The sequence below is a fragment of the Oncorhynchus mykiss genome, chromosome 6 (genome assembly GCF_057628025.1).
Source record: "Oncorhynchus mykiss isolate SJ-2025 chromosome 6, ASM5762802v1, whole genome shotgun sequence".
Taxonomy (NCBI): Eukaryota; Metazoa; Chordata; class Actinopteri; order Salmoniformes; family Salmonidae; genus Oncorhynchus; species Oncorhynchus mykiss.
The window spans coordinates 44,427,456-44,449,282 of NC_143027.1; the positions used below are offsets into that span (position 1 = coordinate 44,427,456).

Sequence of the window (21,827 nt, forward strand, 5' to 3'; positions counted from 1 at the left end):
AAAATTCACCCAACTTATTGTGGGAAGCTTGTGGAAGGCTACCTGAAACGTTCGACCCAAGTTAAACAATTTAAAGGCAATGCTACCAAATACTAATTGAGTGTATGTAAACTTCTGACCCACTGGAAATGTGATGAAAGCAATAAAAGCTGAAATAAATCATTCTCTTTACTATTATTCTGGCATTTCACTTTCTTAAAATAAAGTGGTGATCCTAACTGACCTAAGACAGGAATTTTTTTGGGGGGGTTAAATGTCAGGAATTGTGAAAAACGGAGTTTAAATGTATTTGGATTAGGTGTATGTAAACTTCCGACTTGAACTGTATAAGTGAGTGATATAAAACAACTCTACACCATGACGACTTCACACCCTCCAGAGAACGCACATCTGACAATTTCACACCCGTTGTGCACATCGCCTTCTTTTGAACTGCCTTGAACTCCTTAAATTCTGGGGTCTTGTATGACAACAGCAGCCCCTACCCTCCTGCACCTCAACCAGGTGGCCCAACTTTGCACACCCTGCAGTCAGCAGGCTTGAACACAGGCTGGCTGAAGACATAGTTTGTGACAGTAGGATGGAATTATGGAACAGTTACAGGACATCACACTCACCCTCAGTGTGCATTCAGCTCGCACACGTGCGTGGAGACACTCACACACACGGAGATGCACAAACACATGCGTACACACACAAAAACCTACATCCCACAGGCACGTGCACACCAGTGGTGTAAAGTAACTAAGTAAAAATACATCTTTACTTTAACATAATTATTTTGTACAACTTTTACTCCACTACATTTCAAAATAAAAAATATACTTTTTTACACCCATACATTTTTCATGAGACCCAAAAGCACTGGTTAAATGTTGAATGCTCAGGCAGGACAGCAGTATGGTACGATTCATGGGTCTATCAATATATCAGCCAATGATCTGGCGGAGTCACTAAAGACAAACACTGCGTTTGTTAATTATACCGGAGTGTGCCCCTGGCAAAAAGATGTTGTCTTGTTTGCTTAATACAAGCCATTTGATGTATAGCAATTACTTGAACTTTTCACTTTTACAGAGTACTTTTTTTCCACCACTGTACTTAAAACCTGATACTTTTACTCAAGTAGTATTTTACTGGGTAACTTTTACTTGAGTCATTTCTACTAAGGTATGACAAATTAGTAGTTCTTCCACCACTGGTGCAAACACACACACACTTCAGACCATGTCCTCATTATGTGATCTGAGCTGACTGCTACTAACTACATATTTGGAGAATCTGTTTCTTTTTTAAATATGTCTAACTGGGTGTGTGGGAGGTTGTTACATAACATTTTATTCATTCCAAAAGTATAATGTTATTTTCAGAGTGGCGTGGATAACATTTTCTCCATTGTGTGCAGAGGGGAAGAAGACAGTTTTAGCAGGTTACGGTTGTTAGTCATTGACAAAATAAGGCTTCATACAACCTTGGTCATTCTTGAAAAAAACGTTTGCTTACATTTTAATTATTTTTCACAAATGATCAGTTCAAACATACAGTTTTTCTATAAAATAGTATAGTGTTTAAAAAGGCAACTTACAACACACGCAAAATAATTGTATTTCAAAAATCAAAACACTTCACTGTCCTCGTTTAATGCCAACAAGAAAATAAACTGTTTTCACAGATAAGACACAACAATGCATTCAGAAAGTATTCAGACCCCTTGACTTTTCCACATTTTGTTATGTTACAGCCTTATTCTAAAATGGGGGAAAAAAAACTATCGACTCACAATACCCCATGCTGACAAATGTTTATTTTTTATTAATTTCATTTTGAAAACTGAACTACGTATTCAGACCATTTACTTTGTTGAAGCACCTTTGGCATTGTTTACAGCCTCAAGTATTCTTGGGTATGACGCTACAAGCTTGGCACAGCTGTATTTGGGGAGTTTCTCCCATTCTCTCTCAAGCTCGGTCAGGTTGGATGGGGAACGTCACTGCACAGCTATTTTCAGGTCTCTCCAGAGATGTTAGATCAGGTTCAATTCCGGGCTGTGGCTGGGCCACTCAAGGACATTCAGAGACTTGTCCCGAATCCACTCCTGCGTAGTCTGGGTTGTGTTCTTAGGGTCATTGTCCTGTTGGAAGGTGAACCGCCACCCCAGTCTGAGTTCCTGAGCGCTCTGGAGTAGGTTCTCATCAAGGACCTCTGTACTTTGCTCCGTTCATGTTTCTCCTCGATCCTGACTAGTCTCCCAGTCCCTGAAAAGCATCCCCATAGCATGATGCTGCCACCACCATGCTTCACCGTAGGGAACCTACCAGGTTTCCTGCAGACGTGACGCTTGGCATTCGGGCCAAAGAGTTTAATCTTAGTTTCACCAGAGATGGTTGTCCTTCTGGAAGGTTTTACCATCTCCACTGAGGAACTCTAGAGCCCTGTCAGAGTGACCATCAGGTTCTTGGTCACCTCCCTGACCAAGGCCCTTCTCTCCTGATTGCACAGTTTGGCCGGGTGGCCAGCTCTAGGAAGTCTTGGTGGTTCCAAACTTCTTCCATTTAAGAATGATGGAGGGCACTGTGTTCTGTGGGACTTTAAATGCTGCAGACATTTTTTGGTACCCTTCCCCAGATCGGTGCCTCGACAAAATCGTGTCTGAGCTCTACGGACAATTCCTTCAACCTCATGGCTTGATTTTTGCTCCGACATGCATTATCAACTGAGGGACCTTATATAGACAGGTGTGTGCCTTTCCAAATCATGTCCAGTCAATTGAATTTACTACAGGTGGACTCCAATCAAGTTGTAGAAACATCTCAAGGATGATCAACGGAAACAGGATGCACCTCAGCTCAATTTCAAGTCTCATAGCAAACTGGCTGAATACTTTTACAAATAAAAACACAGAAATACCTTATTTACATTAGCAAACATTTATACAAACCTGTTTTCTCTGTCATTATTGGGTATTGTGTGTAGACTGATCAGGCAAAAAAAATATTTAATATATTTTAGAATAAGTCTAATGTAACAAAATATGCAAACCGTTTCAGAGTGCACTGTATTAGATCAATACAATGGAATGCAAACTCAAGTTTGTTCAAAGAGCAAAACAATAAACATAACCCTAACATTTTTCCCAAAAGTACCAACGATGTCCTAGATCAGTGTTTCCCAATCCTGGTCATGGGGATTCAAAATGTTCACCCCACACATTTTCGTTTTTGCCCCATCCCAACTGAATAAACTAATCTAAGCACTGATGAGGAGCTGATTAGTTGAATGAAGCGTGTTAATGCTAGGGCAAAACAACAAAAATGTGCATCGCTGTGGGTCCCCAGTATCAAGATTCAGGAAAACTGTGCTAGAAGTACACCGGATTATTGTACTGTAATACTCTTACCATTCCTTCATCTTCACCCAGTCTGAGTTCAAAGGCTATTCCACTCTGCTTTTAAAGGGTAGAACAGAATATAGTGCACTTGGTACCTTCGTAGTAGAGAACACCTATACAGAAATTCACTTACGGCAGTCAGAGGCTTGAGGTGACGTGATACGAGTTGATAATATTTTACTGTAATTTTTCAGTGGTATTTACCTTTCAGTGGTATTTACCTTATAACTTATTTGAGTGTTAAGGATACTGATACATAATTAAACATACTTTACCTACCTGCTAGTGAATGGTGAACAGTATGTTCGTTTCAATGTTACACAAATAACACAAACTGTAGTTATTGTAAGTATTGTTTGGTTATTTTAAGGTAAATATCAGGTAAGAAGTAGTGGAATGTAAATTAAAGTGTAACTCATGATTTGTCTCTCTTGGCCTATACAGTATTTAAACTCCAGTTCTGAAATTAGTTTTGACCTAGGCAGTGGTCCATCGTTTGACCGCAGTTGTGGTGAGTATCTCCCAGCAAATGGAGCCAAAGGCCACGTAGTATGGAATGTACTGTAGTGATAAAGTTTCTCCAGAGACATGTCCACACAGACACGCGTGCACGCACACGGACGTGGGCGCAAAAAGACGCGCTCGCACGCAAACAGACACACGCGCGCGCACACACAGTCAAGCATGCACGCACACAGTCATGCACGCACACAGTCAAGCACGCACGCACACAGTCAAGCTCGCACGCACACAGTCAAGCATGCACGCACACAGTCATGCACGCACACAGTCAAGCACGCACGCACACAGTCAAGCTCGCACGCACACAGTCAAGCACGCACGCACACAGTCAAGCACGCACGCACACAGTCAAGCACGCACGCACACAGTCAAGCACGCACGCACACAGTCAAGCACGCACGCACGCAGTCAAGCACGCACGCACACAGTCAAGCACGCACACAGTCAAGCATGCACGAACACAGTCAAGCACGCACGAACACAGTCAAGCACGCACGCACAGTTAAGCACGCATACACAGTTAAGCAAGCACACACACAGTCAAGCACGCACACACACATCCCTGGTGACATCTATAGTTCTTCAAAGTAAGCCACTCTGGTCTTGGTGCTCTGTAGAGTTAGCTGTAAGAGAAAAATACATTCATTAGATCTCCAAAACACCATAAACATCTTACCAGGATCAGTTCTACTGCTGTACAACAGTGCTATGTCACACATGAAATAGCAGCTGGAGTTAGTTTCAAAGTGGCAAAGACTGTAAAGGTGCCATATCCATTGACAAAAACAGACTTGGACAGGTTTTTCGATACTAGAAGTGACTTGTTAGCTGGCAATGTGGCTGTTTGTGAGGTGACATTATCCACCTAGGATAATGCTTTTGCATGTACCACCTCACCTTCTTGACAGTCTGTGTTTACATTCAGCATTCTGACAGAACACGTTGATGTTGAAGTCATTGTTTGTTTGTTATTTTGATTGAACCCCGACCATATCCTTATGGAACGCTGACACGTTTAGAATCCTGACTTAATCTAGACACTTGTTTACTCCTGGTTCCTTTAGTTGAACACAAGTTTCAACGTTTAAAGGCATTATGGGGAGAACAAATCGAATAGAGAGCGCTGTCGTCTTGCCGGACACTTAATGGGCATGATTTTCTTGTCCTGTCAAATACACAGTTCTGACTGTGATCTAAGGGAGTCACGATGACTGACATGTCTTTCTAGTCTACCTCTGCTATATACTTTGAAACTGTCTCAGAAATTTGGGAGAGTACCACACGGCACAACGCCTCTCCCCCATGTGACCTACTTTTTGTGTGTATGTACTGTAAATTGTAAAGTATTTTGTCTGTAATGTCTTTATCGTTGTGTGTCGGACCCCAGTAAGACGAGCTGTCGCCATTGCAGTCGGCTAATAAAAAATATCAGAGGGAGCAGCAAGTGGTGGAGGTTTGAAGCACTACGGGATGAATGCAAAGTTGAGATTTGTGCATGTACTTTAACTCAATTCTCCAAACAAATATCCCATTGATATCAATGCGTGATTATGAGTTATATCACCTTATCTTATCTAAATTTTAACAACCCCCCCCCCCCCCTAAAACCTCTACAAACTGAAACCTAATTCAGTCAGGTAAAACAGAAAATGTTTTTTCCTCCTGTCCCCCATTAACCTAATGTAACAGGCGTAAAATAAACACTTGAAAGGATGCCCCGCATTCTGGTCATGGCGAGAGAGAGAAATTGTCGGGGGAGTTTCTGGGGACTGTAAATAGAGAGGCACACGTCCAAAAGTGGAAGTCGCATCACAGACTCTTCTTTTTCCCCTGAAAACTGGATGTTTCCAGCTTATCAGGGGGACTGCCAGCTTAAATACTAGAGTCGGGGGGGTTGGAAAACATTATTGGTGCTAAACTGTTAGCTAAATCTGTAGACACGGGTGTTCAAGCTCACCAAAATATACAATATAAGGGAGAAAAATGGATGTGCACAGTCTCTGTTTATCATCTTCTATCCTTGCGCGGACCTAAAATCCCCAAATGTCCCCTCAAGGATAGCAAAACAAGGAAAATGATCCCTCGTGGAGACGTCCCCATGAGGACAAATGCTATTTTATGCTTAGGTTAGGGTTTAGGTTATGGTAAGGTTAGGGGTTAGGGAAACCATAATTTTGTATGGACATTAATTTTAGGTCCCCACAAGGATAGAAGAACATAACGCGCGTGTGTGTGTGTGTGTGTGTGTGTGTGTGTGTGTGTGTGTGTGTGTGTGTGTCACCATATTGTATTTTCCATTTCCTCTGTTTAGTCATCATGCTGATATTAATACAGATACTTACAATGAGCCATTTCGCAAAAATATAATATTAGTTTTAAGAGTGTTGAAGAGTAAGTAAGCCTTGTCGAGCCAGTTAATATTCTCTAAAGGTTATTCAATAAAGACCTTTTATCTATTCAATCACGACATAGTCCATAGCTGTGTGCCAGCCTAAGAAAATCCACCTAATCTTTACCTCCTAGCTACTCTTCCCAAACCCACCGTGTGAAGTTCATCGTAACTTATTTCATTTGTAGCCAAATAAACTGCATGGTTTACAGAGTCGTAGTGGGAGGAACACACACAATATCATTGCGTGACTCCAAGTTTACTTCAATATGTGTTATTATATGAATATTTGCGCATAAAGGTGTTTCCACCACCATTTCTCGCATGATTCATTTTACCGACACAAAAAGATCCCACCGTGTCGAATGGAAAAAATTGTATGGCGGCATTTATAAAATTGTTTCCATCACAGCTGTCAAGATTTTTTTCATACAGTATGCTGTTACTTGGTTAGTGATAGTTCCTGCAACTTTCTGAAGAGGCAGTGAAAATTCCCTTGGTCTGTGAATGTGCAGTACTTTGTGTAGCCGTTAGCGATGATGCTAATGACATTTCTTCTGGTAGATGGAAAGGCTTTCGCAAAAAACTCTCAGTTAAATGTTAACTACAAAATAGACGATGCGTACCTGGCAGAATGATATCAGGATTATTTGCATTAATCCAGTGGGTATTTGTTTTTGTTTTCTACCATCACCAAAACACTGCTAAACAACAGCCTCTTGCTAGGTGCTGCACTGGAGTTAAATGGTAACTACATCCAAAAATAACATTGTCCAAAATTATTCCCAGACCTAAAAAGTGGTCTCTTGATGTGGTTTAAGCATTATTGTGGACTTAGAACATCCAATTGAGTTGCTTTTCTATTAAATAAGTGTGATTGTGAGAGCAAAAATCATTTAAAAAAACAGGGGGAAATTGAAACGTGGAAAAACAAAACGGAGAAAACAGAATTTGAGAAAAAACTTAATCAGGCAAAAAATAATTGATTTTATAGGGCCCCTAAATCAGTGGTCCCTGTCGACTCCGGGCCTCCCTCCCTTTACTCCATTACCTTCTCTGCCTCCTTCCCTATCTCCTCCCACCTTCTCTCAACCTGTCTGCACCCTTTCCTCTCTTCTCCTCACCCCTTCGCAGCCTCCCCTTATTTTTCTCAGGGTAAACACACAGATAGACATACCAGAGAGCCACACTGCAATGGCAGTGCAGTCTCAGTCCCCAACACAAAGAGTATTGCTCACTGGCCCCAGTTCAATTAAACAAGCAGTGACTAAGCCCAGCTAAAGCTCAGAACACCCAAGGTGTTCCCATCCATTCCAATGACTGATCGCAGTGCTAAAATCAATTAGTGCTACTCAAACAAGTTTATTTTACACACGGAGACAGAAGGGGTGGCAGGGGGAGGGAGAGGCATTTTGTATGGATGTGCCAAAGCTCACATCTCACCTCAATGGTTTTACAGATTTAGCGAAGAATCTGAGGGTTGCAGATAACGGTTCAGGTTGTGAGCTTAATTTGTTAATTCCTCTTGATGATAGCAGAATAAATCTCTATGTGAAAGTAGTTAGACGGTTATCTAACGGTTATGTTTGATATGCAAGTGTGTGGTGTTTGAGTGGTAGGCTATATGAGGTGTGTGGGAGCAGTCTGTAACGAGTGATGTGAGAAGTCTGTATGACAATTGTTTGTGTGAGATACACCAATGCATGTGTCATTGACACTGGATAAGTTCGCGACAGACATCACTGTAGCTGTGCTAGCTGGTGCCTCTCTTAGTGTTAGGTGTTTATGACGATTGTGTAGAACGTAATCCTATGTATGTGTGTGCGCGTGTGTGTCTGTCTGAGGAGTTATAGGGCTTACCTTTTTGAAGTTGCTGTGCTTGCTGGTGCCCTTCTCAGTGTTCTCGTTGTGGAGTATATCCAGGGGCGTTTCTCGCTCCTTCAGCTTCAGAGACTCGATCTCTGTCTTCAGCTCATTCAGCTGCTCTTGAAGGTGCTTACTCTTCTCCATATACTCCACCCTGAGAGGACCACAGAAATAAGAATGACAATCCTCCACCTGGGTCATACAGGCCGAAAAAAGAAAGTATTATCCAAACTTAAGAATACGATTTTTTTTTTCTTTCCCGTTCTCTGTTCCACAATGTTTTGAATTAGTTCTGCCCTAATGAATAGAATCCTGACCAAGACCTCCACAGATAAAAATTGTTGAGTTATTAGTCTTCCCATGTGACAATCTGTCATTTTGATTCATGAATATGACAAAAAAACGGTTGTAAAATCTTGAATAGCTGCTTGAATTTCATTGATTAACATGAAGTTATAGATATACAAACAAGACGAGTGATAAAACAACATGTCTACATCATTATTTTCAGAACTTAAACATCATGAACTAGTACAATCTGTGCCACATCTTTACAAACAAATATAAATGTATTGTGACATTTTCGTACACTATAATATCCATTAATTATAAAATGAGTGCTTCTGACTGGAATGCGTCAACATTGTACCCCCATGAGTCACGGTCCATGACATTTCCGTGCTCAACGCCTGATAGAGCACACGGGACATGTCTCATTCTGTGGTGTACTGTACATGTGTACAATCAATCAGTATCTAATTGGATGAAGTCAGGTGGCAGGACAGAGAGAGTGGCCAGTGAGTGACTCACTTTTCCGTCTTGAGAGATGGGAGAAGAGGGATTAAAAGATGGAGAGAATTAGACAGGGAGTCGGATAGAGCGACAGAGCAAGAGCAGGAGATGCGGTTGACAAAGACGAAGACAGGCAGTCCGAGAAGGGGAAGGGGGAGAAAGAGTGAGAGAAAGAGAGCTATGGAGAAAGATGAGCGACAGAGAGAAGAAAGTGACAGGTGAATACAGGACAGAGAGGGAAGGTTACTGTAGAGTAAGTACATCTGATTGGATGAAGTCAGGCAATGAAAGAGAGCCAGCTCCTCGAGATAGAGAGCAAGAGAGAAAGAGAGACGGGGACGAATAGAACAGAGACGGAAAGAGGGACAAGTCTGTAATAGTGGTGTACATCTGATTGTTAATGCTGCAGGATGGAGCGTGGTGGTCAGTCACTCACTTATCCTTCTCGAAAGAGGAGAGAAGAGAGAGAGAGCAATAGAGAGAGAAAGAGAAGGATGAGAAGACAGACAGAGAGAGCGAAATGGTCAGTCACGCACTTCTCCTTCTCGATCTCCATGGAGAGGCGCTTCATGTCTGTGTCTTTGAAGTCGAAGCTCAGGTTCTCTCTGCTGAAGCTCAGGTCTGGAGGCATCGCATCACCTGGGACGGCCGAGGGCTGGGAGGAGGAGAGAAAGAGAGGTAGAGGGGTGGGTTGGGGAGGGAAATTAGTGAGTGAGGAGACAGGAGAAGAGAAAGAAAATATAAAATGAGAGAGGGGGATAGTGAGTAGCAGCAGAAGAGAGTGACAGAGAGAGAGAAGTAGACGGGAGAAGATAGATGGAAGAACAGGATGACAGAGAGAGGGATGGAGTGACAGATTCGGATGAATACTTTGATATGAGCACAGACACACGTAACACACTTCGGAATGGTGACGGTGGCAAAATACCCTAGAATGCATTAGTCAAATCAACTATATGCCCTGAGCTTGTCTGATGCTTTAAGCAAAATGTTTGATGAAATAACATAAATTACGAGAGCGGGTCCGACAGCAATTGATTTGATTGTGCCGGGCCTGGCTCAGACTTGCTGCGCTGTGTTAAAAAAAAAGACAGTGAGGGACTAGCACCCGTTGTCGCTCTCTACTCCCTGCTGCAGTGCCACAGAACATCAACAGTGTGTATCACGCTGTCCGTGTTGCTGAAGCTGCAACATAATTACAGCCATTTCTGAAAAGTTACTGTAAGTATTGAAATACGGTATTAAGACTAAACAGGATGTGCTCTTAGGCCTGCATTCCGACGGTGGTGATACCAGGCTGCTATACTTAGCCTAATAATGATCATAATAATAACAATAAGAAGGATATCAAGGGAAAAAAATAGGGTTATTATTATAATGAATATAATTTCTGACAATTTGGAAGTGTAAATAGCAATAACTAAATTATAAATAATAAAAGAGAGGCTAATCTAACAAAAGTGTAAAGCCTTTATTACAGCATAGCAAAGAATAAAAACAGCAGAATTTGTTAATCCGACATGTGGTTGCGTGAGGCTTGGTGCTCACGGAGTCAGTAAGATATTAAACATACACTCAAACAGGCAACAGAATCTGTCTTTTTTTTTTTTTTTTAGATATATATGGATGATTTATAAAGCCAGGCACATAACAGTTATGCTATTGATTATAAATCTAATAAAGTTTATAATCACTTTTCAATAGGCAATTAAAGCAAGGGCTGTTTTCTCGTCTCCTAACTCTACTACTGGGCCGAAAATCCACTCTCACATAGGTACATGGTTGCAAAGGGCATCAGTGACTTAACAGCGCATTTGCATTTGCCAAGGCAAGAAACTTTGAGCGCAGCCCTATCCAGAAATCTGGCAGTGGCTTCTGATTAAATTACATTTTCACAGAACTACTCGTTGCAATTTCGATGAGGCGCTCTTGTTTAGATATTGATAAGTGGACTGGAGGCATGGCATGAAAGGATTCGTTTATCCAGTTGTTTGTGTCGCCCATTTCGGGAAAGGACCTGCGTAATTGCGTACCCAGCTCACCCAGGTGCTTTGCTATATCACATTTGACATGGTCTGTAAGCATGAGTTCATTTGCACACAAAAAAACATTCAATGATGAAAAGACCTGTGAGTTGTCCTTGTTAATGCAGACAGAAAAGAGCTCCAACTTCTTAATCATAGCCTCAATTTTGTCCCGCACATCGAATATAGTTGCGGATAGTTCCTGTAATCCTAGATTCAGGTCATTCGGGTGAGAAAAAACACCACTCATTGGCCAGTCGTGTGATAAACTCGTCATCATGCAAGCGGTCAGACAAGTGAAAATGGATGGTCTGTAAAGAAAACTTTAAGCTCATCTCTCAATTTTAAAAAACGTGTCAATACTTTGCCCCTTGACAACCAGCGCACTTCTGTATGTTGTAAAAGCCTTACATGGTCACTGCCCATATCAGTGCATAGTGCAGAAAATACATAAGAGTTCAGGGGCTTTGCTTTAACAAAGTTATACATTTTCCCTGTAGTGTCCAAAACGTATTTCATGCTGTCAGGCATTCCCTTGGGAGCAAGAGCCTCTCGGTGAATACTGCAGCATATCCAAGTGGTCATCGGGAGCAACTGCTTGCACGTGTGTTACCACTCCACTAGGTCTCCCTGTCATGGCTTTTGCACCACAGATACCAACACATCTTGACCACCAAAGTCCATTTGATGTCACAAAGCTGTCCAGTACTTTAAAAATATCCTCTCATGTTGTTCTGGTTTCCAGTGGTTTGCAGAAGAGCATGTCTTCCTTAACTGACTCCCCATAAACGTAACGGACATATACCAGGAGCTGTGCCAGGCCAGCCATATACCAGGAGCTGTGCCAGGCCAGCCACGTCTGTTGACTCATCCAGCTGTAGAATTCACTGGCTTGTACGCAAAGCAGTAATTGTTTCAAAACATCTCCTGCCATGTCATTGATGCGTCGTGAAACAGTGTTGTTTGATGAAGTAATTGTCTGTATAGTTTTTTGGGCCTTTTCCCCCAGAATTGTCCAAGCCATATCCGCGGCAGCAGGAAGAATTAAGTACTCCACAATAGTATGGGGATTGCCTGTCCTAGCCAGTCGATAGCTCACCATATAAGATGCTTCAAGCCCCTTCTTATTAATGGTGTCTGTTGCTTTTATAATTTTAGCTTTTACGACTCAACAGTCGTCTTTTTTCTCGCTCAAACAACTCCCGTGGCTTATTTTTCAAATGGTCATGTTTGGTTTCTAAATGACTGCGCAAGAGTGAAGGTTTCCCGTGAGAGATTAACGGTTAATGTGATTGGATGTTAATTAATCGTGTTACATAAAACACTACCTATCTTTCCTTGCATTTATGATACTGTTTGTCGTTATATCATATTCCAAGCATTTAAAAATGTAATTACACATTGAACTTGATCCTGTAAAAGAACTGGATTTTGCTGTCGGACACTTTTTGTATGGAGATCTGGGAAGTGCACTGTAACCTCGTAACATTTCATATCTTTCTATGTTACGGTGTAAAAACAGTTTTCATGGGCACACATATCCAAAATAATGCTGGAGATTGCAAATTCTAATGCTTCTAACCGAAAGAGCAACTTAAAAGATGATTAACAAAACTCAAATACATTCTGTCATTAACAGGGTTCTTCAATAATTATCCATAATAGTTGTTTGATGCGCATTTGAGGTCTAGCTGTTAAGTTACGAGAGAACATTCTCACACTACATCCGCTGATTCAGGAAAGATTTTTCTGAATGACAATCAAGTGATAAAGAGCTTGTGTGATATGGCAGGCGATTGAACAACAGCCAAAGTGTTGGAATTAATGTTGATCTCAAGGATTGACAACGTTTGTGTGTGTGTTGTTACGGGGTCAAGATAAATAGCCTGTCTATTCCTGAGGATTCTTGAGGTAAGATTTCAATGACAGCTGTAGTCTAGTTGTCTGTTTGACTTATGGCAGATTTGTTACATTGAGCAGATAGTGTAAAGTTCATGAGAAAAAGTGATGGGCGATGGAACGCTAGCTGACTTGTGATGGGACAGTGAGTCTGTGTGGTAGAGCCATCGTCATGCACAACATGAGTGCAATGTGCATACAAAACATACACTTCTAAAGGCTTTCCCAAAAAACATTCCCAATTGAACGTAGACTGCAATTAAAAAAGAACTGGCAGAATGGTATCAATTGGGTGGGCGTTCATTTTGCAAACTCTCCCATCACATGTCTAGTAGCCAACAAACACCCTAGCGAAACAGTCAATTGCAAGGTGTACAGTTGAATTAAAGGGGAACAACAGCATTTTTTGCAAGGCGCATAATTGAATTAAAGGGGAACTACACCAATTATATACATTTGTTTTACTCAGTGGGTCTACTGATATGGTTTAAGCATTTTTTTTTTTTATGTGATTTTTAGAGGGAAAATCTGATTTTTGGGGGAACATTTCCTAGTATTCCATAGGCCGATTTGTTGTCCTTTATTTATGATTAATATACAGTATATGATATTATTATAATTGTACATAGCCTTCCAGAATACATTGTTAGACAGTTTTAAAATACACTTTAATGCATTTGATTGGATTTTGTGTGCCGTATTTACAATAAAATGTTACAAGTTCAAAGTTACATAATGGCATAAGCATAGTCGCAGGAAGTAGGGGTGATGCAGCACCTCCTGATAAATCAGTATTAAAATAAAAATGTATATTTATACTCCTGTATGAGCGGAGAAAAATACTCAGCAGAACGGGGAGAAAAATTGAGGACATATTAAACAAAGGACAAAACTACAATAAAACAGACATGAGATGTCCCTTGCTTGTAGTATACTAAAAGAGGAACGTTTCAAGGTGACTGTGAGAAGGCAAAAAAGCTACAGCAGCGGGAAAAAATGTATAACGCCAGAGCTTCTCAGCAACAAAATCATATTTAAATGTATATCTATCCATTTTGAAAATTTGACCCTGATGTCACATTGGTCGCTTTATTTATAGAAAGACCCATTTACGGTGCCTTGCAAAAGTATTCATCCCCCTTGGCGTTTTTCCTATTTTGTTGCATTACAAACTGTAATTTAAATAGATTTTTATTTGAAAGAATATGGCACCACAACAAACCTGCCAAAACTCACAGACCAGACAAGGGCATTATTCAGAGAGGCAACAAAAAGACCAAAGATAACCCTGAAAAAGCTGCAAAGCTCCACAGCGGAGATTGGAGTATCTGTCCATAGAACCACTTGAAGCCGTACACTCCACAGAGCTGGGCTTTACAGACGAGAGGCCAGACAAAAGCCATTGCTTAAAGAAAAAAATAAGTAAACACATTTGGTGTTTGCCAAAAGGCATTGCGTGAGACTCCCCAAACATATGGAAGGTACTCTGGTCAGATGAGACTAATATGGAGCTTTTTGGCCATCAAGGAAAACGCTAAGTCTGGCACAAACCCAACACCTCTAATCCCCCCGGGATGGTGAAACTGGTCAGAATTGAAGGAATGATGGATGGCCCTAAATACAGGGAAATTCTTGAGGGAAACCTGTTTCAGTCTTCCAGAGATTTGAGACTGGGACAGAGGTTCACCTTCCAGCAGGACAATGACCCTAAGCATGCTGCTAAAGCAACACTCGTCGCCCGTCAAAGCCCAGACCTCAATCCAATTGAGAATCTGTGGTATGACTTAAAGATTGCTGAACACCAGAGGAACCCATCCAACTTGAAGGAGCTAGAGCAGTTTTGCCTTGAAGAATGGGAAAAGATCGCAGTGGCTATATGTGCCAAGCTCATAGAGATATACTGTACCAAGAGACCTGCAGCTGTAATTGCTGCAAAGGGGGGGGGGGGTGAATAGTTATGCACACTCCAGTTGTTTTTGTCTTCTTGTTTGTTTCACAATAAAACATATAGGCAATGTCACATAAATCAAATGAAACAAACCCCTAAATAATATATTTTAATTCCAGGTTGTAAGGCAAAAAAATTGGAAAAATGCCAAAGGGGGTGAATACTTTCGAAAGCCACTGTATAAAGTGTCTCAGAGTAAGAGTGATGATCTAGGATAAGTTTAACCTTTAGATTATAATTAATAAGAGGGAAAACCTGAACCTAGATCAGCACTCCTACTCTGATACACTCTTTGAATACAGGCACTGTACTGTATGTACTGTACTCTGTAACACTGAGAAGTGATGTAATATATGAACACAATTCTCTTGTGGGCGGGCAGGCAGGCAGAGTGTAAAGACTACTGTGCTGGAGGTGGACTAGCTACTGTACATCTAAGTGGTGGAAGGGTGATGAGTTCATCTACACAAGTCAGTCATTTAATGTAAAGAGATTTGGATGTGAATGCCGCTGCATCAATGACAAAATTTGCTGTATAGCACACTGTATTACTTATACAACTAATATACTGTAAGTACAGGACGAGTAAAACTAAAGTGGGCATTGTTTAATGCGTTTCACAAGACAAAACATCCCAAGCATTCCAATGTATTTAATCAGGTGGGCGTTACAGGTGGAATAAAGGAACATACTAGAATATCAATGCACAACATATTCCTCTCCCTTTACTTTTGATGCCTCATAAGAAAAAAGTTAATATTCACTGTTTTGCATATTATTTTCTTTTTAACATAACAGTTCTCTTAATGTAAATAAAGGAACTTTTCATAATAACCTTTTCTGAACTAGGCAAAGAAGGTAGATGGCCTCAGTTCCCAGACTTAACCCTGGGTGTATTCTGCCCCAATGTCGGAGGTTAGTCAGAACTAAATGTTCAATCTTTTAAGGAAGTCGTCTTTCTCTCTCGTTATTAGTCGACTGGTCGACCCGAGAATGTTTTAGTCAAGCAGTAACACATATACACTACCGTTCAAAAGTTTGGGGTCACATCGAAATGTCCTTGTTTTTGAAATGTCCTTGTTTTTTTGGCCCATTATTATTACCATCACTCCTGTGTTCCAATGGCACGTTGTGTTAGCTAATCCAAGTTTAGAATTTTAAAAGGCTAATTGATCATTAGAAAACCCTTTTGCAATTATGTTAGCACAGCTGAAAACTGTTTTTCTGATTAAAGAAGCACTAAAACTGGCCTTCTTTAGACTGGTTGAGTATCTGGAGTATCAGTATTTGTGGGTTTGATTACAGGCTCAAAATGGCCAGAAACAACACATTGCCAAGAAATGTAAGATCTCATACAACGCTGTGTACTACTCCCTTCACAGGACAGCACAAACGGTCTCTAACCAGAATAGAGTGGGAGGCCCCGGTGCACAACTGAGCAAGAGGACAAGTACATTAGTGTGTCTAGTTTGAGAAACAGACGCCTCACATGTCCTCAACTGGCAGCTTCATTAAATAGTACTCGCAAAACACCAGTCTTAACGTCAAAGTGAAGAGGCGACTCCAGGATGCTGGCCTTCTAGGCAGAGTTGCAAAGAAAAAGCAATATCTCAGACTGGCCAATAAAAATAAAATATTAAGATGGGCAGAAGAACACAGACACTGGACAGAGGAAGATTGGAAAAAAGGTGTTACGAACAGACGAATATAAGTTTGAGGTGTTCGGACATTTGTGAGACGCATAAAAATGAAAAGATGCTTAAGGTGTGCTTGATGCCATCTGTCAAGCATGGTGGAGGCAATGTGATGGCATGGGTTTGCTTTGGTGGTGGTAAAGTGGGAGATTTGTACAGGGTAAAAGGGATCCTGAAGGAGGAAGGCTATCACTCCATGCCCTGTGGACGGCTCTTAATTGGAGCCAATTTCCTCCTACAACAGGACAATGACCCACAGCACCAAACTATGCAAGAACTATTTAGGGAAGAAGTAGTCAGCAGGTATTCTGTCTATAATGGAGTGGCCAGCACAGTCACTGGATCTCAACCCTATTGAGCTGTTGTGGGAGCAGCTTGACCATATGGTACGTAAAAAGTGTCCATCAAGCCAATCCAACTTGTGGTAGGTGCTTCAGGAAGCATGGGGTGAAATCTCTCTTGATTATCTCATCAAATTGACAACTAGAATGTCAAAGGTCTGCAAGGCTGTAATTGCTGCAAATGGAGGATTCTTTGACATACAATTATTATTTAAATTAAAAAACCTTTATAACCTTAGACGTCTTGACAATATTTCCTATTCAAATCTGTCGTTCTGCCCCTGAACAGGCAGTTAACCCATTGTTCCTAGGCCGTCATTGAAAATAAGAATTTGTTCTTAACTGACTTGCCTAGTTAAATAAAGGTCAAAATAAAAAATAAAATAACAATTTTGCAACTCATTTCATGTATGTTTTCATGGAAAACAAGGACATTTCGAAGTGACCCCAAACTTTTGAACGGTAGTATATATATTTGCGCTCATCTCAGTGAACTAGTCCATTGGGGGCCTAGACTAAAAGTCAATTTATGCTTGATCCCAAAATGTGGTCTGAGGCTCCATATGGATGGTGTAACGCAATTGCGGAGCCTCCAGAGGCCAAATCGAGCTCCATACAACATCACCATGCTCCTCCCAAATGTTGTAGGGCTCTTGTATAGCTCCATATTGACATGATTGGTTGACGGTTTTCTATATCCTGTAAAAAAAAACACAAACTCACATCCTTGACAACAGCTCTGCACTGCACCGCGAAGCGCAAGAAGTACGAATGCCCTGACTTCTGCTGAGGCCATTTCATCGTAAATGCTGCATGGGCAATGCAGATGTCGGATTGACCATGCACCCAGATGCACAATGCCCTTCTTACTCCAGAATGCGCACTCTCCTGCCAATTTGTGCACATTTATTGTATCAAAGCTTAATTCTGTTAATTGTTTGTGCTAGATTATTTTTTTTTTTTACATATTTCACCAGTAATTTCTAATCTCTGTCATTTCTGTTAATGCATACAATATTATTATTCCCGTTATCATTGTCGGAGTGGACACATTATTTGCAGAGAACACAACACTTGTGAGAAACACGTTTTGGTTAATTTCATTCCATTTACGAGGTGTCAATTTAGTCATTGTCTTTTTGTTTGGAAAGCTCCTGTCAATGTTGAGTCAATGTTGAGACACACACGCATTTAAGTAGGGCGATAGGCTTCCTGGCCTGCGTGCAAATGTAGGCATATAAATGTGCCCATTTGGGGATCTGATAGTATTTCTGATTGGCTTAACACACTACCAAACCTGTGGAGCTTCTCAAAGTAATGTTTTCTTCACCTCAAATAGCAAGCAAACAAAGTCTGTTTTTACACCCATTGAGAATTACAATAGTTTCTCAATGTATTTGAAAAACCTTTCTAGCTCTCTCTGTTTCGATAATCACAGTGTGAAAGGGAAAAATGCCATGCTCTGTTCAAGTAGAAACGTCATAAAATAAGCCTACCTGATTACTTATCAGTGCTTGGACTGAAATAAATTCTGGTACTCATTTGGAGTGCTGGTACTGTTTATATTTAGGTGCAGGAGCTCCACAATATGTGATCTAATATTCTATAAAAAGGAACTGGAACTCAAGCAGCAGAACATTTTAGGTGCTGGTACTTAGCCCCGGTGAGCTCCTGCCAAGTCAAGCAATGCTTCTTATCCCTTGCGCAAATAGCCTACAGCTGTGTCTGTCCCAAGCTCACTGGCACGGGAAACTCTGAGGGCCCAGAATATTTTATAGGCAAGCTTCAAACAGGACCCAAGTTAATAGTTACAATGTTTCAAGTTCCTTGCAGATTGGCTACACTACACACGGCCTATGTGATTTATAGGATATTTCTTTTTAAATTCAGGATATTTTCTACCTGCAGCCTGCAATGTTTTTATTTGTTGGCTTTATGTAGGCTATTTTTACATAGTTGGCAATGGGAGTTACTTTTTAGGTTTGTATCATTTTCATTTAGATATAATTTAGATTAACCACATGCCAATGATTTAGATATGAAGTTATTATAAAGTAAAACAAACTGATTCACGAAAACCAAAACTGGCACCCAGATAGGTAGAAATGGTAAGATAAATGGGCATTCCACATTCGTGTAGCCTATTACCGGCACAACTTCAGGAGAGCAATGGCAGAATCTGCGAAAGCCAGCAGGAGCAGGAGGAGAATAGTTGGGTCAGGTTAAGTTTATCTAGATCTCTGGCACACTCGAGGGATTTGTCTTATTTCATAAAACCGTAAGCTTAAAGCATCAGACAAGCACAATGTATATTGTTGATTTTATTAAAAAACACATAGGGTGTGTCTATATGGAAAAATGACACAGGTACCCATTTTTTGTAGCATGTGTTTTCTGTAGGTCAACAGGAAGGTGTTTAGGCGTCTATTGAGGGCCCTGTTCTCTTGTGATGTTTTTAAAGCTTGCTCCTTTTGTCTGGACAAAACTTTAATCTCTTCATCACTGCAGCGTCAGGCGATTTGCTGTGTGCGTCGACTACAACTAAGAACATATTATCCCCCAGTGGGCCTGCATAGTCTATGTGGACTCGCTGCCAAGGCTCCTCTGAGAAGTCCCATAGCTGAGGCATGTTGCTCATCTTTTGACATGCAGAACGTCACTTGGCCTTGTCTTTGATAGCAGCGTCCAAACCTGGCCACCAAAAGTAGCTGTGTGCAATCTCCTTCATTCGCACCATGCCACAGTGCCCTGAATGATGTTCAAGCACCTGCCTTCTCAGAGTAGCGGTATGATGACTCGAAAGCCCCATAGCAAGCATCCAGACTGAACTGTGAGCTGGTTTCTCCTCACCAGGTAAGGCTTTAGGCTTTCCGACAGCTCTCCTCCTTTCCCACGAGTGACAATGTACACAACCTCAGACATCACTGGATCAGTGTGGGTGAACTTTTTCACTTGGACAGATGTAACTGGGGTGTGCGTCACTTCCTTGAAGTAGAAGATATCAGCCTGGGACTGCTCAGTGTGTGTGACAGGTAAGGGACGCCTTGAGAGCCGTCTGCTGATATCGTACTGGTGAGCAGATAACAGTAATGCCCATCGCTGCATGCGGCTGGCTGCGAGCAACGGAATACCGGTGTGGGGACCAAAGATGGAGATGAGGGGTCTATGGTCCGTCAGCAGTGTGAACCGTCGGCTAAACAGAAACTGATTTGTTTCACGCTCCATCTATGCATAATTGCTATTGGCTTTATTTAAGGTCCATGATGCGAAGGCTCCCATTCTGTGGGGATGGAGTTTCTGCAACGGCCTTCACCTTTGATGTCACTTTGTGGAGCGCTGAACTGTCTGACGTGGCCCAGGTACTCAACAGAAGGCCGGAAAAACGTGAATTTGTCCTTCTGGACTCTCAGACCATACTCCTCCAGTCTCTGTGGTGTAGCGTCCAGGTTTCTCAGGTGCTCATGCTCGTCTTTGCCTGGTGATGAATAGATCAAGGTAACATTGGACCCCGGTGAGCCCGCTCAGTATCTGGTCCTTAGTTCTCTGAAACAAGGCCAGAGCTGAGGTGATTCCAAAAGGAAGCCTCCGGTACCTGTCCTGTACAGTCCTTTGTGAGTCACTATGGTCTACAGTTCTTGTAAATCTTAATCCACATGCATCTGTAGACAGACCATTCTTACTGAATTTCTGTCCTCCAGGTAAACCAGAAAAGAGGTAATCAATGAGGGGTAGTGGTTATTTTTCAGCAGTCAAATCAAATCATATTGGTCACATGCACATGGTTAGCAGACGATAATGTGAATGTAGCGAAATGCTTGTGCTTCTAGTTCCAACCATGCAGTAATATCTAAAAAGTAATCTAACAATTTCACAACAACTACCTTATACACACAAGTGTAAAGGAATGAATAAGAATATGTACATATAAATATATGGATGAGCGATGGCTGAACGGCATAGGCAAGATTCTGTAGATGGTATAGAGTACAGTATATACATTTGAGATGAGTAATGTAGGGAATGTAAACATTATATAAAGTGGCATTGTTTAAAGTGACTAGTCATACATTTATTACATCCAATGTTTTATTATTAAATGGCTAGAGATTTGAATCAGTATGTTGGCAGCAGCCACTCAATGTTAGTGATGGCTGTTTAACAGTCTGATTTTTGGCCTTCCTGTGACATCGGGTGGTGTAGGTGTCCACGAGGGCAGGTAGTTTGCCCCCGGTGACGTGTTGTGCAGACCTCACTACCCTATGGTTGTGGGCAGAGCAGTTGCCGTACCAGGCGGTGATACAGCCCGACAGGATGCTCTCGATTGTGCATCTGTGAAAGTTTGAGTGTTTTTGGTGACAAGACAAATTTCTTCAGCCTCCTGAAGTTGAAGAGGCACTGCTGCGGTTTCTTCACCACGCTGTCTGTGTGGGTGGACCATTTCAGTTTGTCCGTGATGTGTACGCCGAGGAACTTAAAACTTTCCACCTTCTCCACTACTGTCCTGTCGATGTGGATCTGCTGTTTCCTGATGTCCACAATCATCTCCTTTGTTTTGTTGACGCTGAGTGTGAGGTTATTTTCCTGACACCACACTCCGAGGGCCCTCACCTCCTCCCTGTAGGCCGTCTCGTCATTGTTGGTAATTAAGCCTACCACTGTAGTGTCGTCTGCAAACTTGATGATTGAGTTGGAGGAGTGCATGGCCACGCAGTCATGGGTGAACAGGGAGTACAGAAGAGGGCTGAGAACGCACCCTTGTGGGGCCCCAGTGTTGAGGATCAGCGGGGTGGAGATGTTTCCTACCCTCACCACCTGGTGGGCGTCCAGTCAGAAAGTCCAGGACCCAGTTGCACAGGGCGGGGTTGAGACCCAGGGTCTCGAGCTTAATGACGAGTTTGGAAGGTACTATGGTGTTAAATGCTGAGCTGTAGTCGATCAGCATTCTTACATAGGTATTCCTCTTA

At 41.7% G+C, this 21,827-nt stretch overlaps 1 protein-coding gene across 2 annotated transcripts in view; it reads right to left on the reverse strand.

The window, feature by feature from the left end:
* Window positions 1–1,471: 1,471 nt before the first annotated feature.
* The window catches only part of nf2a (NF2, moesin-ezrin-radixin like (MERLIN) tumor suppressor a), a 79,124-nt gene continuing 58,768 nt past the window's right edge, over window positions 1,472–21,827 (reverse strand). For both annotated transcript variants that reach the window (XM_021606583.3, XM_021606584.3), the window contains 3 exons: window positions 9,494–9,612; window positions 8,160–8,319; window positions 1,472–4,533 (listed from right to left, as the gene is read on the reverse strand). In XM_021606583.3, coding sequence (XP_021462258.3) covers window positions 4,483–4,533; window positions 8,160–8,319; window positions 9,494–9,612 — 330 coding nt within the window. In that variant the 3' untranslated portion in view covers window positions 1,472–4,482. The remainder of the gene's footprint in view (window positions 4,534–8,159; window positions 8,320–9,493; window positions 9,613–21,827) is intronic.